Source organism: Aethina tumida, chromosome 5 (genome assembly GCF_024364675.1).
Source record: "Aethina tumida isolate Nest 87 chromosome 5, icAetTumi1.1, whole genome shotgun sequence".
NCBI lineage: Eukaryota > Metazoa > Arthropoda > Insecta > Coleoptera > Nitidulidae > Aethina > Aethina tumida.
The window spans coordinates 19,241,151-19,261,301 of NC_065439.1; the positions used below are offsets into that span (position 1 = coordinate 19,241,151).

Sequence of the window (20,151 nt, forward strand, 5' to 3'; positions counted from 1 at the left end):
TGTTGGCATGTTTGTATATTGTCTTTTGTTTAATACTATAAATATTTATACATGAAATTTGTGTTTAATTTAATTATCTTTATTTTGTTTAGTTAAATATTTACCTGTTAATTTAAAATCAAACATATAAAATTAATACAAATATTGGGACGTAAATGATAGAAATGAGTACTAATAAATTATTCAATATTTAATTCAATTGATAAAGTAAATTAAGTTTAAAATATTAACAATAGAACAACAATAATAACGAAATGGAGAATATTGTATAACAATGGCGGTCCGTGAAATGGCACACACACGTCTAATTAAATGCAATCAAAATATTTTATATTTTATTTAAAATAATTCCACTATATTTGTTAAATAATTTACAATTTTAAACAAAATTGTTCATGGGTACCCTTTTTTCGTTATATAAAGGTATCAAAATATATTCATGCAAGTTTTGTTCATTCAGTCGACGTCTGATTGTTCTATTAAAAACACTGACATTGTATGACACAATTAATTCCAATTAATTCATTAAAAGCAAAACAAGTATAGAATGTTGAAATATATTTTATATTGAGTGAACAAAAATTGTTTTATATCCTTTTATGAGGTAATATGTTTAATTTTAAATTTTGTGCATTTCCTTTAGATACTACTGTAAACATGTAAATAAATTGCGAAGAGCATATTATTAAATATTATATGTTACTCGAATTCTCGCATTAAAAATAATAAAAGTTAATTTTTGTAGCCTCAAAATTGTATATTATACTACAATAAATAGAAATGGAGATTAATAAAGGGGATAGGTATTACATATTCCATAGTTCAAATAAAATATAAATTTTAGTTCAGCTTCGTATTCCGTTGTTGAAAATTTTAAAAGGTAAGTACAGTTCCTAATTGGAGTATTTCAAGACTATATAAAGATAGTTAACAAATTATAAAAATCAGTAAACATCCTTTTTTGACTTCTAGGTAAATAAAAAATTAATTGAGCCATACAATATCAGTGTGCCTAGTAAAACAATCAGACGTCGACTGAACGAACAAAACTTGCAAGTACATTCGAACAAGACTAAAAGTTTGTCAAAAATGTATTAATTATCCTCTAGAATTTTAGCGAAGTGTACTTTAAAGTGATGAATCCGTGTTTAAAAGAAACAGGTTGATAAAAAAAATACGTTTATCGTTCCCCTAATAAAAGTTTAGAGCCTAGATACACTACAAAAACTTTGAAAAGATGGAGGAAAAGTTTTGGTTTTGGGTTCCTTTCCCTGACATGGTGACAAAAAATTATTAGTGAATGGTATACATATAAACATTATAAGAGATGTAATGGAACCATCTGCCAATGATAATTTATCAATTACATGTATTTTTATGCATCATAATGATAAGGAGCATGCGTCCAAAGTTTTTCAAAGTTAGTTAAAAGATAAAAATGTTGAGAATCTCCATTGTTCAGCGTACTGTCCGGACCTAAACACAATTGGAATTGAAAGACATATAATCTCGATTAAAACACCAAAAATGCATTAAATTTAGATGAACTGTAGTTATTAATTGAACAGTGGTGGAATTTAATTTCAAACGACCATTGCCGATATTTCATTGAATCTTTGCCTCACTGTTTACAGATGGTTGTAGTGAATAAATGGTACCCATCAAAATATTAACAATTTTGTTTAATTTTATGTGGGCAGCCAAATTTTGGATTTATTTTGATTAAGTTTTAATTTAAGTAGAAATTATTTTGATTTAGATTTTAATTAGAGGTGTACGTTTCCTAATTAACGTTTAGATAGTAATGTGTGCTATTTCTCTGTCCACCACTGTATATTTTTTGGGGTAAATAATAAGAAATTACATGTAAATGTTTTTACTGTTTATCGAAGAAATTAAACAAAAGTGATTGTAGACTTTTTTGAAATACATTAAAAGTTTTTTTGAAAACCTTGATATTTTTCTGATTTTAAAGATAAATTCAATTCCATTTTAATTGAAAAAAATTGTACTTATCTTGAAATTTATGGTATATTATATTTTTTTTGGGTACCTGTAAAAATAAACAAAAGTCATATTATTATTTGCATTATTCTTTTTGAAATTTGCTAAAAGTTACTCTTTTTCGACAAGTACTGAATTTTATTAACATTACATTTTGAAAATAAATCTATACATAATCTGATTACACTCGTCTTTAAATTAAAAAAGAAATTGGCTGAAATTGGCTGTTTTTTAAGTAGTTTGGGTGTGTAGAATTCAAATTTTCAGCCAAAATTATGGTCAGGTCTAGTTTCTTTTATGCTGCATGATGTCCACAAAAAATAGAGTATTCCCCTGAAAAACAAAATATTTCAAATAAACTATTAGTTGATCCAAATGATGTTCTATTTCCACCACTGCATATAAAACTTGATCTTTTCAAAAACTTTGTCAAGACTCTGTTTTTAAACATTTATTAGATATTTTTCCTAAAATTTTTGCTAAAATTAAAAAAGGTATATTTGTTGGTTCTCAGATTAGGTTATCGGTTATTGAATAATGACTATTTTTCACAATGTTTATTGGAGAAAGAACCTGCAGGCTGTTTTAATAAAAGTTGAAAGGAATTATCGAGGATTTTGGGACAACAGTATGCTGTGAGATTAATGTTGGACTCTAATTCAAGAAACTGACCCAGAGAAATTACTTCAGTCCAAAACCTTGTATACCAGTGTTATTCTATATTATTTTAAAAAGGTTTCACGATTTATAATTTATTATATTTATATTATTTTTATTATTTGTAATTCAAAATCACCATTATTAAATGTTTTTGTTTTGATTAAATCGCCATTTCTCTTTGCCAGAATCTATTAATAAACTCAGTATGTTATGTATTTAATGATAAATTACTGATTAAAAGTGTAAGCAAATTTGCTTAGTATATATTTACATAATACATAACTTTGTGTCAAAGGTTTTCTAACACCGTGTGAAAAAATATACTCCATTTCTATTGAAGCTTATCTGTTAATTTGTTATCCATGTCCACTGACACAGTATCTTTTATCCAAGGTTATAATTCAGAATTCAAAAACCCCGTGTCCCCGATTCCGAAGCGCCCCGTCGTCGCGACGCCCCGTCCGCGCATCACGATGCCTGTCGCACACGCACGTAGCGCCTCGACGCCGACGCCGGCGTACGTCGTGCAGGGAGGGGGCCGAGCGCAGCCATCGGGGTCGAATCGACTCGTCTCCAAAAGGTGCCGCACTGCCTCGCAAAATATCCGACGTCGATCCTGAACGCGGCGACACACCGACGGCGGTGAATTGGACGCGTGCCGCCATCGTTTCACCCTGATCAACGAGGGCGAGGAACGTCGCCACCGCTCCCGCCCCGCGGCGCTCAGTCGACATCTTCCCGTCAGTGCGGGTTCATTCAATGATCGGTGTTGTGCGACAATAATTAGTATAGGACGGGGTACGCGTATCGGCCCCGGGCGTCTTGCGAACGGGGTCCAGGTGACGTTGCCGTGCCGACGCATTTGCCTGTTAGATCATTTTTTGTTTTTCGTTCGTCGTCGAGGTTTTCGATAACATGTAAAACGGCAGTCGGGTAATATCGATTGAGTTCCACGGCACTCGAAAGGTTGTCCGTTTCGCTTGGAATAAACGGTGATCGGACAAGATGCAAGCTATTTTGTTGGTCATAAAACACAGGAAGGTACTGAACAAGAAATATCAACCTAGGTGATGACGAACGAACATAATAGGTAAGAACTAAAACCTAGAAAAAAATACATTCATAATTTGGGATTCATTCACCTGTCACAGGGTCGGAACGTTTTATTTAATTGTACTGCCCGACCTGGGCACGAGTTTGTTATTAATGGGTCTCATTATTGATTTTAAATTAGACGGAATGGACCCGGGTAGTTTCGCATAAAACCAACGGTTCCAAACGCATAATTTATAAAAAAAAACTAATGCATATGCACACACATCAATCATGGTGGCGTTGGTTCAAGTATTGTTTTCATTGAGTAATTACGAGTTGTATTTATGTTTTTACTCCGATTGCATGTAGTAAAAATGTGCCTTGGCGTGGCGGCTCTAGATGGCACCAAGATGCACTCCTAATATAATTTACGGGTTGTGTCGAGCCATCCAAGCGGACTAAAAACGTTTTACCCTTATTTCTCACCCTTTATTGGGTTATTATATCCGATATTATGTTTGTTGAATTATCTTACTGTGTATCATTTAATGTCACAATCAAAAATATAAAAGAATAACATGAACTATTGATTATTTTAAAGATGAATGTAAAAATGTTTTTACAAATTTGTATTTTTACTACACATTTTATACATTGTAAATTTAATCTTAATCTACAATCGATATTTTGATATATTTCATCATACATAAAAGGTATTATTAAGTTGCAAATAGAATTATAAGTGTATAAAATGGATTATTGATTATTTTAGAGAGTAAACATAACTGTATTGGTATTTATAAAATGGAAAGAGTTTAAAAATTGTTGGACGTAAGTTTTGAAAGCAATTTATATTAATGTGAATTGATAAATTGAATGAATGACAAAGTTTGCAATTCTTATCTTCTATCTAAAAGTATATTGGATGTTATTTTCTGTTTAGTTAACAATTTGAAGTAAATAACTTAGTTTTTCCTTTTGATCAATTGAAGGGATTCTTAATAACATTAAAAGCTTTAAAAACTGCTTCAATTCAATTAATGAATTTAATGATTATATATAATAGACTTTAAATTTATTATTCTATTTGAAATTTTGAACCAAAGTATAAAGTTCTTAATACTAGTATTATTTAATAATCTGTTTAATGAATCAAAAAGTAAAACTTAGCTTTTAGTATTGATTAATATTAATTAAATATTTTTATAAACAAAATAATATTTATATTTTATCTCTTTTTTATTGCTGAGAGGTTTCTGGATTATATTTAAAATATGTTAAATAATATACAATAATTTTTGAAATCTCAAAAGAAAATCTAAAATATAAATGATAAAAGTATGATTTGTATTAATTAAACCTAAAACTTTTATTAAAATTTTAGATTTACAATAATATTTTAGATTTTCACTTAAAATTTATATTTTAATTAATATTAAATTTATATTTATAATTGCATAATATTATCATCTATAATGTTATATATTTTCCATTTAAAATATAAATTGAATAATTTGAAAGGTGATTAATTAAAAACGACTAAATACAGTATAGTTTACTTAATTACTATAAACACTCATTTTAGTGTCTCAAAAAGGACCAATAATTATTATTTTGGAATTATCATTAATTTTTTTCGATTACCGAAAAAACATAAATGTGCACACTCACTAACTAATTTTCCAGCTGCTTTTTGACTAACTAAAACATTAATTATCGGTGATAAAAAACAAGAATTTATCCTCTAGCAACAACAAAACGGAACATGCGTAATTACACTTAGTCACGTCAAGTTCCATTAAATTTTAATCCGACGCACACTCCAAACACTGATAATTTATTGGAACCGTTTTTCAAGTGACTAAAAACAGATTCACAGCACCAAAAGAATTGAAAAAAAAAAATATGAATGGTTTATGTATTTATCCATCACATTATTACTTATATTTTATCTTAATATCACAAACCGAAAATAAAATATGTACTATTGATTATCATAAAGATTGAATAAAAAAATTTTTGTATAAATTTGTATCCTAAATATATTTATATTTATTACATTTTACCCTTGATTAAATTCTTATTCTAGGTGATTCAAAAGGATTATTGATTAGCTAGAGGAATAAACATAACTATGTAGTATTCAAATTAGGAAGTGTTGAATGTAAATTAAAAAATTGTCGATTGTAAGTTGAGGAAATAGTTTATATTAAAATGAGAATTAACTCTTGAGATAATGGTAATAATATTTATATTTTTTATAGAGTATGATAGAAAGAATATTGAAAAATTTTTAATGTAGTATAACTGGCGTATTCACCATTTTTGTTACATAACAAATATTCTTTGACTAATGTATACTCATTCAGCTTTTCATTTGGTTCTTATATCTCTATAATATCTTAATGTATCATAAAAAGAAATATAAAGGAAAAGCATGAAGTATAAATTGTTTCAAAGATTAAGAATAACAAAATTTGTACAAATTTATATTACATTTTATTCTTGACCAAATTAATCTTATTCTACAATCCATATTTTGCTGCATTTTATCACATAAACAAGTTTTAATAGGTTAAATGAGAATTTTAAGTCAGTAAAATGAATTATTGATGTTTTAAAAGAGTAAATATAATTATGTAACTATTTTCAAATTACAAAGAGTACAAAAAATCTTGAATGTAATTTCAGAAAGTAATTTATATTAACGTGAATTGAAAAAATAACTTTTGAATGAAAGTTTTCAGTACTTAATTTCTTTTTAACAATATAAAAGTATAAAGAGAAAATTTGTTGTTGTGTTGTATAACAGGCGCATTCACCAATTATATAATATAATTTAATTTGCTTTATAGGTATTCATCCATTTATTTCGTTCTTGTTTTCGATGTTAAGTTAACTAAAGTATTTTATTATATCGAAAAAAGAGTTATAAAAAAACATAAACTGTTAAGATTTTTTCAAGATTGAATATATAAATGTTTGTTCAAATACAGGGTTCATTTTCATTTCATGCATCTAACTTCTTCATTATAACTTGACTTGAACTAATTTATTTTGATGAAACTTTTATTTTCGGTTTCACCGGAATAGAATACTTTGAATTTTTAATTTCTACATATATGTAATTGCAAAAATAAAATGGCTATACCATATCCTATACTTGGAACTTGGAATTAATTTATTTCAAAATATTTTGACTGATTAATGATCTAACTAAAATGTCTGTAGAGCCCCCAATTTAGATGCTGGAAAGTTAATTTTTGGCATACACGTTATACCAAGGACCATTATATGAAAAACATTACCAGCCCACCTAAATTTTCATTATTTACGTTTAATTTTAGTATATTTAAAACTCAATAACTTTGTTATTTTCAATGGAAAACCATGTATGTATTAACATAATTAAATTGAATATTAAATTCAATTTAATTATGCTAAATTTCTATTTCCAATCGATGCACAAAATGAATATAAACAGAGGTTTTACCAAAAATGTAATGTAATGTTGTCAGATATAGATATATTTTTGGTAAAATCTCTTTTAACATTCACTTTATCTATAAGGAATGTTTATTTTAATAAAATTTGAAAGATTTTTAATAATTTATATAATTATACTAAAAATATATAGTGTTCTACTGAAAGTAACAAAATTATCTGTGTTTTAAAATGCACAAAATTAAACAAAAATTAACAACCTGTATAAAATTTCATGGCTCCATATAATATGGACTTTGATTAACATATATGCCAAAAATAAACTTTCCAACATCAAAATTGGTGGTATCACAAACATAGTTCAATCAACAATTTGTCAAAACTTTTGGAAATAGATAATAAGTTTAAAGCAATTAATTGGGTTTAGGCACAGCTCATGGTATAGTCAAATTATTTGTAATTACTACTACACTACTACAATTTTAGTAGTTATAATTACTATAAAAAATTATAATCGATAATTTTTTTCTCCATAAATTCCTAATAAATGAATCATCCTGTGCATGTATTATACTAATACTATAATTATATTTTATAATTATAAAAACACGTATTGTTCATTCACAAATATAGGTGAGTAAAATGGATTATTGATTGATTTGAAGTGAAAACCTTATTTCAAAGAGAAATATTTATATTAATGGATTGAAAAAACTTTAAATCTTGATTGAAATATAAAGTTAGTTATTTCCTTTTACAGAGTATCAAAAGGATAAACAGAAAATTTGAATAACTGGCGCATTCACCACTTGTACGGTATAAATAAAGTTTCCGGCTCTCTGATTTATGTGTACTTACTTATCCATCTCTAATCAGTTAGTGCGAGCCGCCTCTAAAAACAACTCAGTTTAAATTTTTATTGGCCCAAGAGTGAACGAACAACATCTGGGGAACATGAAGCGTATTTACTCAACATTCGGAAACTTTACTACACTAACAAGTTAAATATTGACGTTGGAGACATAAAGGAGGCACTAAACTTTCCTTAAACTCGAATCGTTCGGCTCATGGAGGATTTCATTACCACCCACGGAACGTCAGTTGTGTATTTTATTGTTGCTGTAACAACCGACCAAACGTAACGCGGCCGTAATAACCGCTAAGTGAACAATTAAATCATGTCGCCCGTTTGCGAAAAAGACCGGTATCCCATAAATCCGGACCGTACAGTTTTCCACCTAGGCGCAAAATCCTCCGGTGCATCTCTATGAATAAATTTCTGCCGTCATACGTTTTCGCAATGATTATAGCGATATATGGAGATTTGTTCGTTGCGCATGCATTTGCACAAAACACACTACGGTCGGGGAATCTGCGGGAACACGTCGAAATAAATCTTAGCCGGCGAACGTATTAAATCCCGGCTACTAAATGCCCGTTAATGAAATGTATTTCCCGTACGTAATTCCCATATTCGATGGGATTTGTGGAGCGGTCCTCGTTTCTCGCAAAATGCACCGAATCCGTTTTAACAGTCACGTCATTAGTCCTTTATTATTTTTTCTATTTTCAACGTGTTATGGCTGCTTTGTGATCTGCACACGGAGGACGCACTGACGTCGATTCGTTGTCGTTTAAGCGGTAATTGTAAATTATAACGACGGATTGACACACATACGGCTAATGGGACAGACATGAACAGTGATTGTTAGAGACCAAATACCTAGAGATATTAAAAAAGAATTTGGATATGCACTTGGCACATATTGACATATTGGAGGATACGTACTGCTTCGTGTATAAGTGGTCTACCATTTTTCGAAGTGTTTGACCTGGACCGTTACATTTTATATTACCGTTTATCGTTGTGGTTCGTCTGCTCAATTCCAAAAACTGAATCATGTGTCAATCAGGCACTTATCAAGGACGATCGCGCACTTAACCACCAAATTACCTTATGACCAAATTATTTAATGGCCGAATTACATAATGACTAAATTAGCTAATAATTAAATTATCTAATGACCAAATTACCTAATGACCAAGTTTTCTAACGACCAAATTACCTAATGACCAAATTACATAATGACCAAATTACATAATGACCAAATTACCTAATGATCAAACTACCTAATGACCAAATTAACTAACGAGAAAATTACCTAATGACCAAATTACTTAATAATCGCATTACTTTATGACAAATCATTAAAAACTAAAAAAACTAAATTACATAATGATCAAATTACCTAATGACCAAATTACCTAATGATCAACTTTCTTAATGACCAAATTGCCTAATGACCAACTTTCTTAATGATCGCATTATCTTATGACAAATCATTAAAACGTAAAAATGTACAAAAATATAAAAATTTTCTACGTTACATAATGACTAAATTAGCTAATAAACAAATTACCTAATTACCAAATTACATAATGATCAAATTACCTAATGTCCAAATTATCTAATGACCAAATTACCTAATGACTGAATTACCTAATAATCAAATTACCTAATGACCAAATTACCTAATGACCAAATTACTTAATGACCAACTTTCTTAATGATCGCATTACCTTATGACAAATCATTAAAGCGTAAAAATTTACAAAAATATAAAAATTTTCTACGTTACATAATGACTAAATTAGCTAATAAACAAATTACCTAATTACCAAATTACATAATGATCAAATTACCTAATGTCTAAATTACCTAATGACCAAATTACCTAATGTCTAAATTATCTAATGACCAAATTACCTAATGATCAAATTTTCTAATTAATACTGAAAAACGTAAAAATCATTATTAATGTAAAAAAATTAGTAGAATCCTGAAAAAATAGTTGAAATCCCAAAAAATCATTAAAACGTAAAAATTTACAAAAATATAAAAATTTTCTACAATACAAAAATGTAACTTTTAAAAAAATCTGAAATGGAATTAGTTGAATGAACAAATTACCAAATGACGAAAAATCGCTAAAATCTAAATATTAAATTAATCTTAATTAATATTATTTTGATTAATTGCTAAGTAACTATTTTAAAAAATTAAATATTATTTATTTATTTAGTTATTTTATTTAACTAGATATGTCAGATATATTTTCCCTTGTACTTAACAATACGCATTCTAAATAAGAATGACCTCTTTCTTTGATTTAAAATGTGATTAGTTATTCATTAACGATAATTATAAGTCGTCAATAAATTATTTAATTATTAGAATCATTAATAAAAGAATTTCGAATTATATATTTTGTGGTTAAAAATGTTCCAGTAATAACAATTTTATAAATATTTTAATTATTTATTTATCGATTTACTAATTACTATTGGCCCTTAAATTAACAGAGCAGCGATATTTTGACTACACACCGAGTACAACACCTTAGGCATTCATTCAAATTTCCACGTACCGGATATTTACCCATCACTGGAGATGAATTGGGGACGTCGGTATCGGCCATGTCACCGCCTCGAGACGCGTGTTACCGTTCGTCTCGTAAATACTCCACTAATTGGTTCTCTGTGTCCGTTCGAGTGCGTGTTTGTACCGGCTAACTGTCGGGTGGTCGGTCGCGTCGTCCTTGCACCGTGTTCCGATGCGGGGGACGTATTTGAATTCTTCCCACGTTTGATGCAATTTACACGGTCCGTTCCGTTTGATCTTGATGTATCGCGGTCATGTTTTAAATTGGTATTCGTGTTGCAACGCGGAATTCGTTATTTGCATATTTGGTGGATGCGCACGTTATGCAATATTTTTAACATTATTCGCGGGGTATATGTTCCGTAAATATGCCGCGAATAAAGAAACTGTGAATATGGAATGGTAATTTATATGGGATTATAGGGGATACATTCCTAAGTGACAAAATAAAGAACAAATATATATAAAAAATCAATTTAATTGAAGTTTTTAACCATATTGATTGATTATTATCTTCAGGCTTAGGCAATGGTTTAAAGAATTTTGTATTTTTTTCTCTGATTTGCAGTTTTTAGAAGCTCTTTCAATTTAGACTGATATTCAGCAGAAGCATTAGCAATTTGCCTCTTAAAAATAAGACTTCATTCCATACACGGATCAATTTTCTTTTCACTTTTTGGATGCGGTCTTCGATCCATAATGATAATGCCACTTCCGGATTACAAACAATTTTAGCTGAGAGTGCAGTTGAAGCTACAGACGACCTTAATTTATCTTCGGATTTTTTTATTGATCAATTACTCGATCACAATTTTTGTAACGAATGGAAAGATGAAACTATAAATGCATACGCAGTGTGGCTCTTGCCAAAGGAAGGAACTGCTTGTTTAAATTATACGGAAAGAATACATAAATTGGGTCGCATTTTTTAATCCCTGAATAGTGAATAGTATTGGATTGATTGCGCATTCGCCATTTTTAACAACAGTTGTAAAAATGGTGAATGCGAAACAAAAAACTTAATTAAAATGTTCAAATCAATTAGGATAAGATATTTGAAAACTTAAAATTAATTGTCTTTTGGATGTAGTTGTAATTACACAATTTGTTTGCGCATTCACGATGTTTAAACATTTATTAAACATTAAAATAATATTTTTTATAGTATTCTAAATGTGACTTTACTGATTATTTAAAAAAAATTAAATAGTACCTGTTAAAAAAGGTAGATAAAATAAATTACTATTAATATAATCAACTTATTCTTAGAATTTGTTTAATAGTAACTAATTATTGGTTTGGTTGCGCATTCGCCATTTTTAACAAGAGTTGAAAAAATGGTGGATGCGAAACAAAAAACTTAATTAAAATATTCAAATGAATTAGGATAAGATATTTGAAAACGTAAAATTAATTGCCTTTTGGATGTAGTTGTAATTATACAATTTGTTTGCGTATTCACGATGTTTAAACATTTATTAAACATTAAAATCATATTTTTTATAGTATTTTAAAGGTTACTTTACTGATTAAGCATCGATATTATTTAAAAACATACTTTTGGCATAGGTGTAATAAGGTCTATTTTGACGGCGCGTTTAAAAAGGATATTATACTGATGTTCAGATTTAGATCCGTGAAAAAAGAAATCTTTAGTTGCGAATACAGAAATTGGGTCACATTTTTTTAATCCGCGAATAAGGAGCTTTTACTGTATTTATAATTTGCCTTATCATCTTTAGCCAATTTAATAACCATTATAATGTTTCACTATTTTATAATGTAAAAAGAGACATAAAGTCAATATAAAATGGTGAATGTGCTAGTATAAACAAAACAATTTTTAAATCACGTATTTGTATCATGTATTAATAGATTTTAAGTAAAAGTACTAAAATATAGTTTTTTGAAACTATTGACAGATTGGATAAAGTTATTCATAAAGTTATTTATTTATTCTGAAGTAAGACTCTTCGTCAATCAGATGTCGAAGAGACACGAACCAAATCAGACGTCTGAAGATGATAGCCATTCGTGCTAGCGAAACGTCAAGAAATAATTCCAACAAACGTCAATCTATAAACTCTAAGATATCTTATACTAATACCTATTTTCAATAAAAAAATTACGAAAACAAATGGTGTTAAATAAATTTGTTTTGTTTTAAATATATTTTTTATTTTTTAAATGAGTTTTTATTCTAATATTAATATTTTACATTTTTTAATTAATTACTATTTCTTCTTGTTTATATTCATCAATTTTGTCACATTTTTGGTGATTAATGATAAATAAATATAATAATATCAAATTTATAATATTAAAAGTTAAAAAAATTAATTTTTAAGTAATTATATTCATATACATAATATTACACAAAATTAGATATTTTCAGCAATTAACAATGTGACAAAACTTACGAACATTTATATGAATAAATACTTTTGCTGTGAATACAAATGTAATTAAATATAAATTAATTACATAATTATAGATTTTAATTAATTTTTTAAATTTTTAGTCACATATATTATTGCATTTAATTAATTTTTAAGCGTAAATATATATAAGCAAGTTTATTATTATTCAATTTAATATATTGCTCATTACTGTCTGGGTACTTATCAAAAGTAAACAAATTCCAGTTGATCTTTTGAAAACCCTCAAGTCTTAAACACTAATTGAATCCACGCCAATTTGTGCGCCACCCAAACAATACACGAACCCTCCGGAGGGTGATCCCATCCGAAAAATTCTGACGGAGAAAACTGCGGCATCGGTCGCCGCCCCTCCATCCGGATTAATTTATGCGCGGCGGCGGCGCCCGTAAAATGATAATCTCTAATGGCCGGTGTTGTTTTTCAGGCGTACGACATCCCAGATATAATCTGGTATGCAGTGGCGGAAATTGGCACGCTCGAAGATCTCATCGGGACGATCGCGCACGCGCAACATGCTGTGCTGCGGTCGCAGGAAGGTAAGCGTCCAAACATCACATAAATCCTGTACGTAACCAGTAGATACGAGGTGATTCGGAAGGAACAACTTCATAAAACCGCCACGGAAACGGGCGATTTTACTTGTTGTTTGGTAAATGAGGATCATTTACTTTAATCTACTTTGTAGCATCTTGAAGTGGATCATGAGTATGGTTCTGTTATACAGGTGGTTCCAGATTGATTGATTTTGGATGTTTGCAAGGATTTCCAGATCAGAGACAGAACTTTAGAATCCATTTTGATATATCTGATCTTTTCTGTGTTCTACGAAAATGTGCAATAACTAACTTTTTTTTGACAAATTGTACTTCTGTTTTTAAGGATGTAAAATGTAACTGAATTAGCTTTTTGGTGCAGAAACCAAATAGCAATTTCATTTTGTTTATCAAATATAGTTTTCTAACCAAAAAATTGAGATATAAAATATATTTTAGACAATTATTATACATTAAGAATATTATTTAACTTGTTCATGGAATTACTGTGAATTTTCCATCCATTGAAACGTTTATATATTTTTAGTTTTAAGAGTGGTTTACAAATAAATTACGCAGCTCAAAAGTTATTTTTTTGTATCAACGATTTTATAAATAATTCTGGATATATTTTGTCTTGTAACTAAAAAATAGAAGATAGTTAATTTACATTAAGAAAGTTTTGTTCATGGAATTATTGGCTAAAAATAGGAAAGCACCATTTAAAGAAATTAATAAAATAAATACAGTTTGTCCTATAATTTTTGAAAGAGTTTTTTCCTTCTATTTTTAATTTTGAAATCTTTAAATATTTTTATTTTTAGGTGTGGTTGTGAGGAAACTTTTTGAAAAAGTATTTTTTTACTCAGGCCACATTTAAAAGAAATATCGGTTGTTACACTTTTGTCATATAATTACTAATTTTCAAACAAATCACACAGTCCAAAAGTCATTTGTTGGTACTAACGATTTTATAAATGAACAAGTTTGTCCTATAATTTTTGAAAGAGTTTTTTCCTTCTATTTTTAATTATGAAATATTTAAATATTTTTATTTTTAGGTGTGATTGTGAGGAACTTTTTGAAAAAGTATTTTTTTGCTCAGGCCACATTTAAAAGAAATTTCGCTTGTTGCACTTTTGTCATATAATTACTAATTTTCAAACAAATCACACAGCCCAAAAGTCATTTGTTGGTACTAACGATTTTATAAATGAACCAGTTTGTCCTATAATAATTGAAAGAGTATTTTCCTTCTATTTTTAATTTTGAAATATTTAAATATTTTTATTTTTAGGTGTGGTTGTGAGGAAACTTTTTGAAAAAGTATTTTTTTGTTCAGGCCACATTTAAAAGAAATTTCGGTTCTTACACTTTTGTCACATAATTACTAATTTTCAAACAAATCACACAGCCCAAAAGTCATTTGTTGGTACTAACAATTTTATAAATGAACCAGTTTGTCCTATAGTTTTTGAAAGAGTTTTTTCCTTCTATTTTTAATTTTAAAATATTTAAATATTTTTATTTTTAGGTGTGATGGTGAGGAAACTTTTTTAAAAAGTATGTTTTTTTGCTCATGCCACATTTAAAAGAAATTTCGGTTGTTATTCTTTTGTCATATAATTACTAATTTTCAAACAAATCACACAGCCTAAAAGTCATTTGTTGATACTAACGATTTTATAAATGAACCAGTTTGTCCTATAATTTTTGAAAGAGTTTTTTCCTTCTATTTTTAATTTTGAAATATTTAAATATTTTTATTTTTAGGTGTGATTGTGAGAAAACTTTTTGAAAAAGTATTTTTTTACTCAGGCCACATTTAAAAGAAATATCGGTTGTTACACTTTTGTCATATAATTACTAATTTTCAAACAAATCAGACAGCCCAAAAGTCATTTGTTGGTACTAACGATTTTATAAATGAACCAGTTTGTCCTATAATAATTGAAAGAGTTTTTTCTTTCTATTTTTAATTTTGAAATTTTTAAATATTATTATTTTTAGGTGTGGTTGTGAGGAAACTTTTTGAAAAAGTATTTTTTTACTCAGGCCACATTTAAAAGAAATTTCAGTTGTTACACTTTTGGCATATAATTACTAATTTTCAAACAAATCACTCAGCCCAAAGGTCATTTGTTGGTACTAACAATTTTACAAATGAATGAATTTTGGCTACAGAATTTAAAATAGCCCTAAAATTTTGTTTATCAGGTCTAGTTTTGTAACTAGAAATTTGACAAAAGTGTTTTGCTCAAGTCACATTTAAAAGAAATTTATATTCTTATACTTTTGTGTTATAAATACTAATTTTTAATTAAATTTCTCTGGTTAGAATTATTTTATATTAAGAAAATTATATTGATATAATTAATTAATACTATAATTTTTGGAAATTAATTTTTGTACACTTTTATAATTACAGATTATCCGAAGTGTCACCATCTAGAAATATTGGTAACACCCAAAATCAACAAGTTGGTGACATTCTGTATAATAAATACTCAGTATATGAGTTTAAAACATTAATGGTGATGATTTATTACATTTATCTAATTTATTTTATTTAAATTTAGCGGATTTCATTATTTAATTTAATTGAAACATCCATTTTGAACAACACGAAGGCATAATTTTGTATATTCCTAGAAACAATTAACTTTTGGCCAGAGTGGAGCACATTAAAAATCACTTGTGTGCAGGCCGAAGGGGTTTATGGAGGTCCGTTATGTAACGGCTTGAGGGTTGGCGGTGAGTTATTGGCCCCGTAATGGTCCTTTAGTGGGGCTAATCCCGTGGATTTGCCGATTATGGTTAATAATTAAACGGACCTATTAATAACCAGCCCGAAAATTTACAATCGCCACTCCTTTATATCGCCACGTCCAATTTAACTGAATTAAACACATAAACAGGATCAATTACGCTAATGAATAACTTGAACTTGTACAAGGCATTAAAATAAAAAAAGGATAATCCATTTCGCATAGACGTTAATCCTATTACGTGACTGGAGGTAGAAAAAAAATGTTTTAAAACATTAATGAAACGTCCAATTAAGGGTTATTAGCGGCTGCAGGGCCGGGACGAGGGGTGGCGGGCTATTCGTATCTTTTGTGGGGAAAAACGTTAACACATGGCACCGTTCGACCGTAAAACTTTCCGCCGGGCTTTATAAGTTAAAAAGTTTATGGTCCGTCGTTACTTAAAAAGTTCGTCGGCGTTTTATAGTCCGCCGAAAAATCGTAAAGTCCCAAGTGGTTTTTACTACATTGTAAAAATCCCCGTCGAATTACGGTGGTCAGGTGTCGTTCGAAATATGATTAGCCAATTCCGGACCGTGAACAGTGAAAAATCGGCGGGGGCGGCAGAAATTTGTCAGTCGGGCCCGTCCGAATGACAAAACATCCCCGCGAAACAGTCAACCGACACGAATCGTTTCCTTTTTCCGACGTCACCCCCGTTTTCCAATCTCGTATTTAACGATTCGTCCCCGGAAAACGTACGCCCCCCACCCCGCCGACGCTCGCATGCATACACATTAGTCCCGGAATTAAAATGCGCTAATAATAAATAAGGGTGTATATACGCAGGAGAGTTACAAACAACTTCACTATACGGCCGCAACAGTAGTAAAAGATTAAACGAGTTAACGTACGCCCGTTTGATTCACGACCCGTTGCCACCCCTGTTTTATTACATTGTCGGGCCGCGTTTTCAATGGGCAACTCTTTCGCACTTCCGGCGATTATGTTTGGAACGGGAAGCTAGTCATTCTTGAAGAAAATTATTCTGGCGTGTTTACCAAGATAGTAAATTATTTGTTTCAATTATACCATATATGGAATGAAGTTATTTGCAGATTAGGTACCATTACCCTTCTAATCAATAAAAAAAGTAAATGTCACTGTGTAAATAAATATTAGACACTGAGAACTTGTTTGTTTAAAATTGTCCTTAATTTAGTTTTAAAATATTATTTTTTAATATAATTTTTAATTTAAATAGAGAATAATATGCATTCACAAATATTAGACGTAAACAGTACGAAAAGAGTTTGATTCATCTGAATCCTGAAAGAGATATCATGAACAATAGAGGCAGTATCTCCCACTGTCTCTGTCATGTATGATGTCTCTCTCTAAATTCAGACGGGTCAAACGCTTTTCTTACTGTATACATTTTAAATAGAATATATATTTAAAATACTGATAGAAAACACATCACTTTTAATATAATTTAAATTAATTATTAACAAGAAATAATTTAAATAGAAAAATATAGTTTTCTTTAACACAATTTATATTTAAAATAGTTACAGAAATAGTGGAAGAAAATATTATATTAATGAATAAAAAATATATTAAAAATTATTTTTATTTTTAATTATAAATAAATAATTTAAATGGTAGAAAATAGATATTCACAAATATTATAAATATATTTTTTTCAATACAATTTATAATATAATAGAGATAAATCCCTTAATTCTTTTTAAAATATTCTTATAAATAATTTTTAATTGTAAATATATAATCAAAATGGAAGAAGAATTATAGAATAGTGATATATATATATATATATATATATATATATTTGTTTAATATAATTTATATTAAAAATAAAGACAGGAACATTTTTATTTTTAAAATATTTTTTTAATTTAGTTTTTAATATATTTTTTAACTTTTTAGAATTATATTACATTTTTATATTTTTTACATTCACACAAATTATATAATTAATTTTTAATAATTTTAAATGTAAACATATTTTTATTTTTTTATATATATAATATAATATACTTTTTATTTTAAAAAATTAATTCAAATAGAGGGTAGTGAAAAAATTAGAAATATATTTTTCTTTAATACAATTTTTACTCAAAATAGTGACAGAAACATTATTGATTATTTTTTTTATATATAATAATTTTAATTTTATTTTAATTAATTTTAAATTAATATTTAAAACATTAATATAATTTAAAATATTTTTTTATTTTATTTTTATTAACTTTTTATATTTTTAATTATCAAGAAATATCTAATCAAATGGAGAAAAGTTATAAATACAAAAATTATATAATTAATTTTTAATATATTTGTTAATTTATTATTTTTAAATAATTTTTAATATATATTTAAATTTATTTTTGAAATTGAAAAGTTATAAACACAAAAATTATATAATTAATTTTTAATATATTTGTTAATTTATTACTTTTAAATAATTTTTAATGTATATTTAAATTTATTTTTGAAATTATTATATAAAAAATAATATTTTTATTACAAATGTAAGATAATACAATTTATAATATTATAATTAATTTAAAAAATTAACCAAAAATATTTTAAAAATAATTAATATTATATTAAATTTTTTATATTATATTTTTATATTTTCTTATATTTTTTAATATAATATATATTATATATAAATATTTTTAATATAATTTGAAATTCAATATTTTTTTAAATATAAATTAATCATTTAAAGATATATTTTTTATATAAGTCAGTAATCATATTATTATTTTTATAAATAAAGAGAAATTTTTATTACATATATTTTTATGTTGATATTTCCAATTTCGTTCTTATAACTTTAAGCAAGTAACTTAAATTTTTAATATAAATGAAACAATTAATAAATAACAAAACGGAATTTGAACGTTGAAATATAAAATAAAATGTCTGCAGTAGTCAAGTTTGTACTTACGGCATAAGTACATTTGAACGTAATTCCGTGACCGGACGGTCTGCCAGTAGGAAATTTGCAGTCTTCCCGGCTTAAAGGCTTAAAGCGCCGCGACGCGGCAACGTCGGCCCTACAATTAGATGTAAATCGCGACGTCTCGGGGGCGGTCCGAAGGGTTGCAGAATGAAAAATGCAGCCGGTATGGGCGAGTGCCATTCAAACGGCGTGGGGCGGAGGCGGCGGTCGGTCCGCGGCACCTCATTATGAATGTATCGGCATCACGTGAGACCCTCCTAGTAATACTCTCTCACTACGTAGCACGGAGTGTGTGTGTGTGTGCCTTGCGGAAAACGTGGGGGTGCCCGCCCGTCCTGGCCAGTCGATACGCGGCCCAGGCGCGCTGATTAAACGGCCCGAGTGGCCACTTCGTCAAGACGACGACGTGTTACTGATGGGGGGCCAATTAACTGACACAACAATTATCCATTGTGCGTGGCCGAGATGAATTTTTCATCGGTGGGGTCGTGAACAATTGAGAAAAATGAAAAAAAAAAAAAAAAAAAATTCACAAACTGTTATAAGAGTAAAGAAGAGAATTTATTGATTAGTACAATTTTTTAAACTAATAATGATCAAAATTCTCATTAACTCACTTTAGTATTGATCTAATGATGTGGTCAATTTTGTGCCACCTCTACTTGAATCAGAAGGTTAATCAAAGCCTGTGGAGGAAAGACTCAATTTCGATATTTCCTGCTTATGATCTCCCACACGTCTTCAATCGGTAATAAGATCAGATATTTTGCTGGTCATGGCAACAAATTATATAGGAATGTTGGGAATACTCCAAAGTAACCCTTGCAGAATGTGGCTGGCTATTATCATA

The 20,151-nt window shown here is 28.5% G+C and overlaps 1 protein-coding gene and 2 long non-coding RNA genes across 4 annotated transcripts in view; all 3 read left to right on the top strand.

Annotated features, from left to right (window-relative positions):
• The window catches only part of LOC126265758 (uncharacterized), a 186,042-nt gene that overhangs the window by 8,596 nt on the left and 157,295 nt on the right, over positions 1–20,151 (top strand). Inside the window, exon 1 of one of the 2 annotated variants that reach the window (XR_007548234.1) lies at positions 2,320–2,329. The exons of the other annotated variant lie outside the window; for it this stretch is intronic. This is a non-coding gene — a long non-coding RNA (uncharacterized LOC126265758). Of the gene's footprint in view, positions 1–2,319; positions 2,330–20,151 lie in introns of those variants that run through there. 2 annotated transcript variants of the gene reach the window in all.
• Positions 756–1,774, top strand: LOC126265757 (uncharacterized). Its single transcript, XR_007548232.1, has 3 exons — positions 756–880; positions 973–1,056; positions 1,110–1,774. It is a non-coding gene; the product is annotated as an uncharacterized LOC126265757 (long non-coding RNA).
• LOC109596206 (rho GTPase-activating protein 100F) overlaps positions 3,484–20,151 on the top strand; it is a 72,530-nt gene continuing 55,862 nt past the window's right edge. The window contains exons 1-2 of the mRNA XM_049968227.1: positions 3,484–3,754; positions 13,451–13,562. Of these exons, the coding sequence (XP_049824184.1) occupies positions 13,479–13,562 (84 nt within the window). The 5' untranslated portion in view covers positions 3,484–3,754; positions 13,451–13,478. The remainder of the gene's footprint in view (positions 3,755–13,450; positions 13,563–20,151) is intronic.